Source organism: Pistacia vera, unplaced genomic scaffold (assembly GCF_008641045.1).
Source record: "Pistacia vera cultivar Batoury unplaced genomic scaffold, PisVer_v2 Contig369, whole genome shotgun sequence".
NCBI classification, from domain to species: Eukaryota; Viridiplantae; Streptophyta; class Magnoliopsida; order Sapindales; family Anacardiaceae; genus Pistacia; species Pistacia vera.
Genome location: NW_022196189.1, coordinates 165,787 through 176,557, shown reverse-complemented (window position 1 = coordinate 176,557; position 10,771 = coordinate 165,787). Strand labels below are relative to the sequence as shown.

The following is a 10,771-nucleotide window of genomic DNA, read 5'->3' as shown; positions in this document are numbered from 1 at the left end:
CCTGTGACCCAATTCCAGGTAGGAACCGAAATCAAACTCCAAATACAGTCGATTTTGGCCAGTTCTTTTGCATACTCCTAATTGCCTATACTGTAGATAACAAATTGTGGGTTCACTCTATTGTTGAATAAATGGGGTATTCATGTTTAGACTCCAATGCCAGTGCACTGATAATGACTGGTTTTCAATTGTTGCTAATTGTTTTAGAAGCACAAAAAGTTTATAAAGGTTAGTTGCAAATTCATTAGAGACCTTTCGATGATTAAACTTTTTCATACTTTCCTGATAATTACTCTGAGGCGTAGTTTGGCTATATTTTTACCAAACGGTAAGCTTGACAAAATCTCTCGTCAATTTGAAGTAGTACTAATCAATGTTTTAAAACTCGACCCAATCCAATCGGTTCAATTGGTTCAACCGAGAAACGAGGCCTTTACCGAGCCAGGTAAGCAATTTTCGTATTCACCGAAGATCCTAGAAATTGGGATGATGATCGAAGAATAATTTAAGGCCAAGATGTTGAAGCTTTTGAAGAGGAAGGGTCAATGAGTGCAATGGTGGCGACGGAGATGATTTCTGGTGAGTGAATCGACCGGAAATCGAGAAAAACTCACGGCGGCAATAGTCTGCTTTTGTTAGCGATTAGCGAGGCGAACGAAGGTTGGGTGAGATGGGTTTTAGTCAAGAGGTCGAGGTGAGTATTTTCATGGAGATGGGAAAGGTTGTTGACGTCGACGGTGGTGAGATCTGTCATGGGTCATCGACGTCGATAGTGATGAGATCTGACCGAAATTGAACCGATTTCGACCAGATCTTGGATAGGTTTTCTGGGGAATGGCATAGGAGATGATTGAGATTGCATTTAATGTGTCACTGCCGCCAACCAGTTGACCGCTGATTTGTATAAAAGATGTGTTAGATAAATTTCAAACCTATAGAAACTAACATTGTTTTAAAACCCAGACCGGAGGACAACTCGTTCTCCTGCTCGGGTCACAGGTCGACCAGTCAAACTGGTTGGACCGGTTGGTTGGACCGATAACGTCACCATGCTGACATCAGTATGATGACATCAACATTTCCAAAAAAAATCCAGATTTTTCATTTTTGAACAATTTTTAAATTTTCAATAACAGCTTAATTACAACACCAACATAATTCAAATTCAATAACAATCCAAACATGATTTAACAATAATCCCAACATACAATATAATATGTTATAGCTCCACCAAAAATTTATAATTGACAAAAACTTTTGTAGATTATAGCATGCTTGAAATGCGGAAACAAAATACTATTCCAAAAGGCACCTTAACTTTTCATTTAAACATTATATCTCTTTATTCTCAGGTTTGGGCAAATCTGGGTTATTCAACCAGAGGAAGAAAACACAAATAATCTGAGTACCTTCAAATTATCTTCCAGATTTGAGTAAAATAATTATGTAACTTCCAATCAAATAAACCAAGCATTATAATCAAAACAAAATTTCCAATCAAATAATCAAAACAATACTTCCTAATCTAGAAAAAGATAATCAAATAAACAAGAAGTACCTTCAATTGTCGTCGTCTTCGATTTCCAACGAGGGAGGGAGGGAGGCGTCGTCATCATTGTCGAGCAAGGAGGGAGGCGTCGTCATCATTGTCGAGCAAGGAGGGAGGCATCGTCATCGTCATCGTCATCGTTGCAGAGCAAGGAGGCGTCGTCGTCGTCGTTGAGCAAGAAAGGAGGCTTCGTCATCAATTTCCAGCGAGGGAGGGAGGTGTAGTTGATTTTAGAAAGTGGAGTTGCGAATGAAACAACGGTTACGATTTCAGACTTCAAAGAGTGGAGTTGATTGAGATTGAGGGGTGATTTTAAAGAGTGGTTGCAAATTTCAGAGAGTGGCTACGTAGAGAAACTGAAAAATGAATAGATTTAGGGCTTTTTTACTTGTGAAATAGTGAACCGATTTATCAAGCAGTTCGATTAGACTAGGCGGTTTAAACTGTTCACCCGGTCTAATGGCAGGTTAAAACGATTTTTTAAGTATAAAAAGGAACGGTTTTTTAAGTATAAAAAGCCTTTATATTAACTCGGACCAGACACACAACTGGGTCCCAATCGAACCAATTGGACCGATCAGTCCGGTCCAAGTTTTAAAATAGCAAAAACTAGACTGTAATGTCAAGCGCGTATTTGCTTAATTTTAAACTTTTGGCAACCCAGTTTGACCGACCGATCAAACCGATTAAATCACTCAACCTAGGACCCGACAACTTTATTAGGTTTTACCTTGGGTTGGTTATTAAAACATTGGTACTAATGCTCGAAATAACAAGTTTTCTTAGTTAATCATTTGTAAAATCTCTTGTTAGTCTCTCACATAGTACATATGAGTAGGTTAACTCAACGTAAACCTATTCTAGAAACCCTTCTTTCATTTTATTTTCTTCTTTATTTTCTAATCCTAATAATACAACAAAATGAACCTAATATCACATATAAGTTTTAGGCTTCAACTACCATTAATATGTATTCATTGATGAAAATCATCATATGATACTACAAACGAAATGGTTGAGAAAGGAGGTAGCATGGTAATCTACCAAAAAGACACGTTGCACCTTGAGGCCATTATGGTTTATTTAACGAAAGCCACTTATTATACTCATCCATTCTTATGATAAAGGAGCTAGAACTAGCAGAGCCACCTCCTCCATAAGCCTGAAAATTTGAAGACACAAGGATTGCTTGGGTTACAAGTTTATCCCAAAAAAATACAAATTTAATGTAAAATAAGTAGTACTATTAACTCAAATTTCCACACCTTTGCAATTTCAGAAGTATCAGTAGTGCTATCAGTACTCCTCAAGCACATCTTAAGATTATTACGTTGCATGTATACAACAGCTCCTACGGGCCTGAAATCATCAATGCATTGTTAATTGGCGAGCAAGAAAGAGTTTCATAGAAGATATAAAGAAACAACCAATAACTATAAATGAATCAATGGGACGAGCAAGGAAATGATCAAGATTGCCATGGGGACCTAGCCCACTCAATGTGTAGGCTGTGTTAAAAGAAAGCTGGCCTAAGCACAGGTGACAAAGAAAACAGCCCCAAAAACTACATAAAAGACAAGACAAAATCAGCCCAAGACCCACTTCAATTGAAATGAATAAAGATGAATGAATTCTCTTGGAAATCTTTTGAAACTGAAAGCCAAAAATTACACTAATGTCACAATTCACTAACAAATATAGAAACCTCCAATAAAATAGGCCAAATACAGAGTTTAGGGGTTTAAAAATGACCCACAGGTGAAACTTTGACAACCCTGCCAATTAATCTAACTCTGGTGTATTCAGTTTGAACAACGATAAGGACCAGACTGGTTTCCATCCCAAAAGCCATGATTTTCCTTTTTAAGAATGAATCCACTTCATGAATTTAACTGATTTAAATTGAAGTTAACCCTATGAATCAAAATTAAAAATTCAAATATGGATCAAAACCTTTATGATGTTGGGAAGGAAACTAACTCTAAGAGAAGGAACAATTCATTCATGGCATTGGATAGACATAGGGGACACTTATTTTTGCACCCAATAATATTTCAGTTGCACAGGTGTCAACATGATATTTATGTGATTGATGCCTTTCAGGTTAACTGGCTTTTGCAACCACAGCTCTGAATACAGCAAGGCCAGAGTATCTTACAATAAACTAAGGGTCATTGATGAATCTAAAAGCTAACCTAACAGTTCAGAGGAAACCCTTAATAAGGGTTGATTGAGTGGCCAGGCATGTGTTTACCCCACAAAATCTGTGGTTCAGTTCCTTTAGATCACATACTTGACAAAAAGCTACAGGTTTTATGCTTCACAAAGCTTGTCGGGTCAGACCCCAATTTCGAACTTGAGTTTCCTATTGTATGGATGCTCCAAATACCCTTTTATGATGAACTAATGAGGTCTAGGAGAGAATGGATGCAAGGAAAATTACCTCAGTCCAGCTGCAGCACTCTTAACACTAAGTTGCTTGCCAATTTCATCGCTCAAGTTAGAACTCCCATCTGCTCTAACTGCCTTACAACCAGAATAATGAGGGAAAAATAACTTTAAAAAGGAGTATTACACGAGAAGAAAGAGAATGAGAAAAGAAAAAGAAAGCAAGGTGTTTGTCAAGTATTAAGTGTACCAAGTGCAAAGAGCATGAAGCATATAATATCTCATGTTTTGAGTAAGAAAATGGTCAATGCAAACCCAAATCACAAAACTAAACCAGATGTGTTTTGGTAAAAAATGTATTAAAGGGACTGCTAGTCAAAATATTGCAACTTTTAATTACCAGGCATTCTCCATAAAAACCTCTGCCCAGCCAAACTTCAAAAACCTTATCCAATAACTTATTTGCAGCACTTTGGCGAGCAGAAATATAGGAATTTCCCTTTGAAATCAGACCGGTGGCACTTATCTCCAATAACTGCTAAATACAAGAAATTAAAAGGACTTAAGCAATGAGCAATAAATTGAGATCATACCAAATGTAGATGAAGGAAGAGAAATAATTCAAAATAAAATAACTCATCCTCGGGTCCATTTCACAATTACATTGTGACATAGTTCATTCTATTAAAATGATATATAGAGATCTATGGTGCAGAGAATATCAGTGGCACTCATCCCAAGATCCCCACATTTAGATTCAACAACTTAAGCGACAAAGGAATGCATGTTTTGAGAGCCTAGCTATCCTTTGGGCCTATTTATAAATAATTGCATAATCACCTAGCAATCATCTTAAGGTATGTAGGATTATGCTCAACAATATGAAACATGCTCATAGGTTAAATTTATTTGTATGACTTCTCACTCATCATCATAGTATAGCCACCTATTGTTTTCATCACCTTCATTATTTTAAATTAGCACAAACTATCTATGCCTGCCACATACATATAATGCATTCATCACCATCACCATCACCATCCTCAAACAATAACTATTATAACTGTCCCAATCAACAGCCAATTAACCATCATCTTGAACATAATATAAAACTTATAACATTAACCAGTCTCAAAAATAACCATCAAAAAGAAAAAAAAAGAAAAACTTCAATTTCCAACCACTGAACCTGTTCATAAATATATGGATTAGTAATGCAATTCAACTTTGAGTGCCATTCATTTAGCCCAATCCTGAAAGCAGTTATGTCTGGCAAGCTCCATTGACGAAGATCCATATCTTCAATGTACTTGAGAACAATTTTCAGACGATCCTGCTCTTCTGAATTCAGTAAACTGGCAACTTCCCCCTAATTTTGATTAAGAGAGATTATTTCATATATAACATCTCAATCAACTCTTTCAAAGTGAAAGGAAATTTATCAACCTACCTCAACAGGTTTCATCTCTACAAGCTTGGAAGAGAAATATTCATATACAGCAGTGGAGCTACTCTTATCAAGGTCAGCATAAAATGTGACTTTCTTGGGATGATCCTCTTTAATATGTGGAAGTACAGATTTTCGATGATCGAAGCCAATCACCCTAAGTTAATCAAATCAAAATATGATCAAATCCGCATCTTCAAAACACTTTAGGAAGAAAAAATTATCATCGTGGTATCATAATTCATAAAATTTAGCTTACTCGCATATATTTCGTTGTGCAAGTTGTGCAGCATATCCTTTTGGACCAAGAAAATCAAGGAGATAAACTCTCTCAAGCCCATCAATGCACAAATCTTCAACCCTATAGTAAAAAAGTAAGCAGTCTAAGAATTAATCCATTGCTCAGAAACAAAGGTTAAAAATAAATAAATAAATAAAAGAGTGTTAACTTTTACAGTCACAGAATATGGAAGTTCTCACTTACACAAACAACAAGGCTTACATTTACACTCTTGTCAATTTCATAAAGAAAAATTTGACCAATTTCTTAAGACCCAATCAACAAATTTTAAACTTTCAATATTTATCCACATTTTAACAATTGCAGCAACTAAAGTAAGCAAATTTATAAATATTGATGCAGAAACAAGATTAACTTGAAAAGAGAAAAAGAAAAGACGGTGAAGAGTAAAAAGTGGTAACCTGAAGGGTTCAACTGAAGAGAAAGGCAGGAGAAGGCAAGGGAGATTGAGCCGAGAGTGGAAGAGATGAGCAAAGAGAGCTGAGAATGCCCCTGAAAAAGATGGGTAATTGTATAGCACCAAGTTTTGTACTCTGTCTTCACCAGCTTTGGCTATTGCTTCTAGAGCTGCATCTGATCGAAACCCACGACCTCCTCTAAGGATTAGACCTAATGAACACATTCTTCTCCATTTTCGTTTCGGCCACCGCACTGTCATCTCTCTGCTCCGCGCTTCTGTTACTGTTTCTTCTTAAGGAGAGGGATTTCCAAAACAAAAATAATAGTAATAATAATAATTAATTAATAAAACAACTTAAAAATATAGCCGCGAAAATATTGAAATTTAAATCTCACCATTATATCCTGGGAAAGTAACATTTTCATCCTTTAAATATAGTCCTGGCAAAACAGGCAGGTGGGTTGGGTACGGGTAGAGCCGACGGTGGGTCGTGTTGTGCTGTGCTTTGCCTACAAATTCAAGGTTTGTTGTGTCATGGGTCATGCCATGTCAAAGCTCGCAAAAATTTGTGCTCTGTCGTGCCGTGCCATGCTGACCCACCAAATTTGAAGGCCCACGGCACGACCCGATATATATCATGTTGTGCCTTGGGCCGTGCTGTGGGCTGGCCCACGTGCTTTGTAAAAATATTTAATTTTAATATTTATAGATTATGGAAATTTTGATTTATTATTGATGATTATTATAAAAATATTGTATATTTTATATTTAGTAACATTTTGTATTTATGTTAATTAAAAAAAATATAATCACTATGAAATATAACAAAATGTTGAGACATTGAAATATTAATTGAATTTCAATATTTTTTTATTACTTATAAGTTATAATTATAAATTACAAATACAAACTTAGAAATTAGGATTAAGAATTATTATACATCTTCATTTTCATTAATTTCTAAATTCTTAAAATCTTCAAATATATCTTTAACAATATGATTTTGAAGCTTAAAATTTGCCTCTGTAATAACTGCTTTCTATTAGTATACTTTAGAACATATACAATAAAAACATACATAATTAGTATATGAAAATAGTTGGGCCCAAATTTTTCTTTACTTACAAAACATAATTCTTTACATATATCAAAATAATGAATACAAAAACTTAGCAACAGTGGACAGTAATACCAATCCTCCCCGCTTGTTGACGTCCTTCCGACCGCTGCTCACCTATTTCTTGCAAAAATATGAAAAAACAACCGGGTGAGCATAAAAATGCTCTGTAAGTAAATCCCTTAACTCTTCTCCTTCTTAGGTTCTTTCCTTACTTAATTCCTTCTCTTTCCTTTCTCTATTTCTTCCTCTGTTTCTTACTCTCACTGTTCTTTTCTTTCTTTCTACTTCTCTCTGTTCTTTCTTTCTTATTCTTTCTATTCTTCCTAACCATAATGAAATTCATGGCAATATGCATGAATAAAATGCATATGCAATAATGCATAAAATGTTTTTTCTTTCTTATTTCTATTTTCTTGTTCTATTTCTTTTCTTTTCTTTTTCTTTCTATTCTTTTCTTTTCTTTCTTGTTTTTCTTTTCTCTTCTTTTCTTGGCTTGTTCAAGCCTTCTCATCCTTTCTTATTCTTATTCTTTCTCATTCTTTCTTTTCTTATTCTTTGGAAATTCCATCCTTGTCCCTTAGTAAATTACCATAATGTCCTCATTTTTATTGTATTCTTTATGAAATTCTATCTCTTTTCACTGCCCACAATTTTAACTAATTTTGAGTGAAAAGACTATTTTACCCGTAATACAAGTTTAAGGCATTTTCTTCATATTCTCTTAAAATAATTCTAACAAAAATTAACTAAGGGCTATAAAACATCATTTAAATCATGTACCGCCATGTTAGGCGTTACAGCCGCCACCTAATCTTTTGTACACATAAGTGCTTCAACAACACTTGGATGTAAACTCGATCTTTTCTCGTCCAATACATGCCCACCTGCACTAAAAACTGATTTTGATGCTACAGTAGAAACTAGAGGCATTAGTAAATCATGTGCAATGGTAATAAGTGCTTGAAAATACACTTATACTGACTGGTTTATAGGAATCGTTTGTGGGAAATTAGGATTAATTTGCATGAATTAACATAATTGTTTCATAAAGGCACTTTCGGGATCATGAGTATTTTTGTTGTGTTTTCAGGGAATAAAGCTTAAAAATAATATTCAGATGAGAGATGATGTTGGCGAGAGAATTTAAGATGACTAAAAACAAACGGATCGAGAATCAGAGTTGAATTGAAGAACTTATGGAGCTTTGAAATAAAGAGGAGATTCTAGATTACGCTCCAGTTTGAGTATGCCTTGGTGTTTCAAATATAACTTGATCTATAGATATTTTATTGAGATGATTCTTGAACAGTTAGAAAGCTGATTTAAAGGTCTAAAGTTTGTGTGTTTAACACTTTTCCAGATTTCATCGTTATCATACTCAAAAATCACTATCTCTAGAGTGATGAAGAATGATGCAAGGTCAGGAGAGGAATTGGACACTATGTTGCAGCACTGTGCAGTAGCACAACAAGACTAGAACCAACCATGCCGTAGCACTGTGCTATAACACACTTAGTCTAGAATCAACCATGCTACAACACAATGCCGAGGCACAGTCACGGCAGTTGGGTTTTTAAATTTCGTGTTTGACTAGGAAATTGGGGATTTAGGAGTCCTAAACTAAATAGAATTAAGGAAAACAAAACCCTAACCCTTGTGGGATATAAATAGAAAGTCTGCTAGCTTTTTTTTTTTTTGGGGGGGGGGGGGGGGGGGGGGGGAGGGAGGACAGATTCTTTAGAGATAATAAAAGAGAGAACAAAGATTTCAAGAACTGAAGAAAAATGGAGATTAAATAAGGCTTGGGGAGGAAAGATTGGATGAGACATCTCAACTCCATATCCAACCAGTTCACGAAGTTTTTCTTCTTCTTTGTTATTATTATTTGTTATGAATAATACAATGACGTTCTCATATTTATTTATGAAGAACTAATTCTTTTGTGATTGAGGGTGATTTCAAAACCCTAGACATGTCTTGTGATTAATAAAATCTGCATCTTTTTATCTTTCTATCCTTTTGGTTATGTGATTATTTCTCTAAAAATAGGGTTTAACTAGATTGTTATAATTGTTTAAGTGGCCAATTAAATCGTTAGAGTTAATTTATTAATGCCAATTGAGGTTGTTTAGTACGGAATCACTTAATTAACCTAAATAACTAGTGGTAAAGTGTATGCTTGCATACATGGGGGGTAATCACTCAAGATAACTAAACCGACCATATAAGTTTAGCCTTGATTCAGTAGGTCTCTTGCAACTTAATGCTTTTATTACTTTGAATCTAGAGATCCTATCCTAGGTTTTTTAATAAATAGGGAATTGGGTTATGACCGTGTCTAGTTCAACGACTCAGTAAGGAGAGATTGGACTTATCAACGTTTGATATTTTCTGAGCTGATGTGATCAAGAGGGTAAAAAGTTAAAGAGTGTTTTTGTTATATGTAATCCATGTCTAGTGGTGGCAAATAAACCTTCAATCTTGTTTCTCTCATTGATTTCTCTTTCATTATTAGTTGCTTGATTTACATTGTTTGCTTTGAGTTTTTTTTTTTAGTTTTTGTTGAGTTTTTTTTATAATTTGTGACAAACCCCGTTAAAAGTAGATAATTAATTAAGTTCACAAATCCTCTAGAAGAAAGATCATTACTTGTTCTTTGCTACTACACGACTTTGCATTAGAATTTAGTGAGGTAAAATTAGATGTTGCATTAAAAAAGTCTAATTCCATCTAGTAGGAACGTCCAATCTCAACCCCATTGAGCTTTTCACACCCATTTGTACAACAAGTTCTCCAAACTTGATTCTTTTAGCCTCAATTCCTTTAATATATTTCACACTATCTCGAATCTTATTTAAAGCCACACTAGTAGCTTTTAACCCTTCTTTAACAATAAGATTCAAGATATGTGCAGAACATTGCATGTGGAAAAAATCACCCCTACATAACAAAACATTCTACACACAAAGTTGGTTCCATAAGATATCATCCATCCTATTATTACTACTTACCTTATCCAAAGTAATTAAGAAAACTTTCTTTTCAATTCCCCATTCTTGTAAGAAAGTCAAAACTTTATCTGCCAAAACAATCCCTGAGTGTGGAGGAGGAATATGGCAAAAGTTGAGTATTTTACTTTGTAACACCCAATTATCATCTACGTAATGAGTCGTTAAAGAAATATATCCTTTACGGGGCGTTTGGATCATATAATGTTTTATTATAGGGGTATATTATATTAACGGAAAGAAAGATCACTTTGAAGATTACTGAGAATGTTTAGAAAATGTGTTTGGTTGATTCGAATAAATTGGTAAATAATATGTTTGGTTGGGAAGATAAATGGGAGGGTATATTATATAGATTACTAAATTGCCCTCATATTTTTTATTATTATTTTTTGAATATTTCTTTTAACCCCCTACATTTGAAATTTTGCTAAAACACCCCAGCCATATAAAACTTTAATTTGTAGCAAAATCACCCCCACCCAACCCAAGCCACTGCTAGCAGCCAACCACCACTGTCGGTCACCGTCGACAATCAACAAAATGGTACACGATTGG

At 34.8% G+C, this 10,771-nt stretch overlaps 1 protein-coding gene across 2 annotated transcripts; it reads right to left on the bottom strand.

The window, feature by feature from the left end:
* Positions 1–2,310: 2,310 nt before the first annotated feature.
* Positions 2,311–6,385, bottom strand: LOC116140318. Of its 2 annotated transcripts, none has more exons than XM_031425965.1 (8): positions 6,087–6,385; positions 5,644–5,745; positions 5,388–5,541; positions 5,127–5,306; positions 4,338–4,475; positions 3,993–4,075; positions 2,815–2,908; positions 2,311–2,711 (listed from the first exon to the last, which is right to left on the bottom strand). In XM_031425965.1, exons 1-8 carry the CDS (start codon positions 6,341–6,343, stop codon positions 2,622–2,624), a joined length of 1,098 nt encoding a protein of 365 aa, XP_031281825.1. In that variant the 5' UTR covers positions 6,344–6,385; the 3' UTR covers positions 2,311–2,621. The 2 variants fall into 2 exon arrangements, with proteins under 2 accessions (XP_031281825.1, XP_031281826.1); XM_031425966.1 differs by having other exon boundaries at positions 2,315–2,711; positions 4,338–4,472.
* Positions 6,386–10,771: the final 4,386 nt, after the last annotated feature.

Coding starts and splice junctions, on each gene's coding strand:
- LOC116140318 (XM_031425965.1), bottom strand. CDS start 6,343: ATGACAGTGCGGTGGCCGAAACGAAAATGGAGAAGAATGTGTTCATTA. Junction 5,746..6,086: donor TCTTCAGTTGAACCCTTCAG/GTTACCACTTTT, acceptor TTTTTACTATAG/GGTTGAAGATTTGTGCATTG. Junction 2,712..2,814: donor ATACTTCTGAAATTGCAAAG/GTGTGGAAATTT, acceptor TCAAATTTTCAG/GCTTATGGAGGAGGTGGCTC.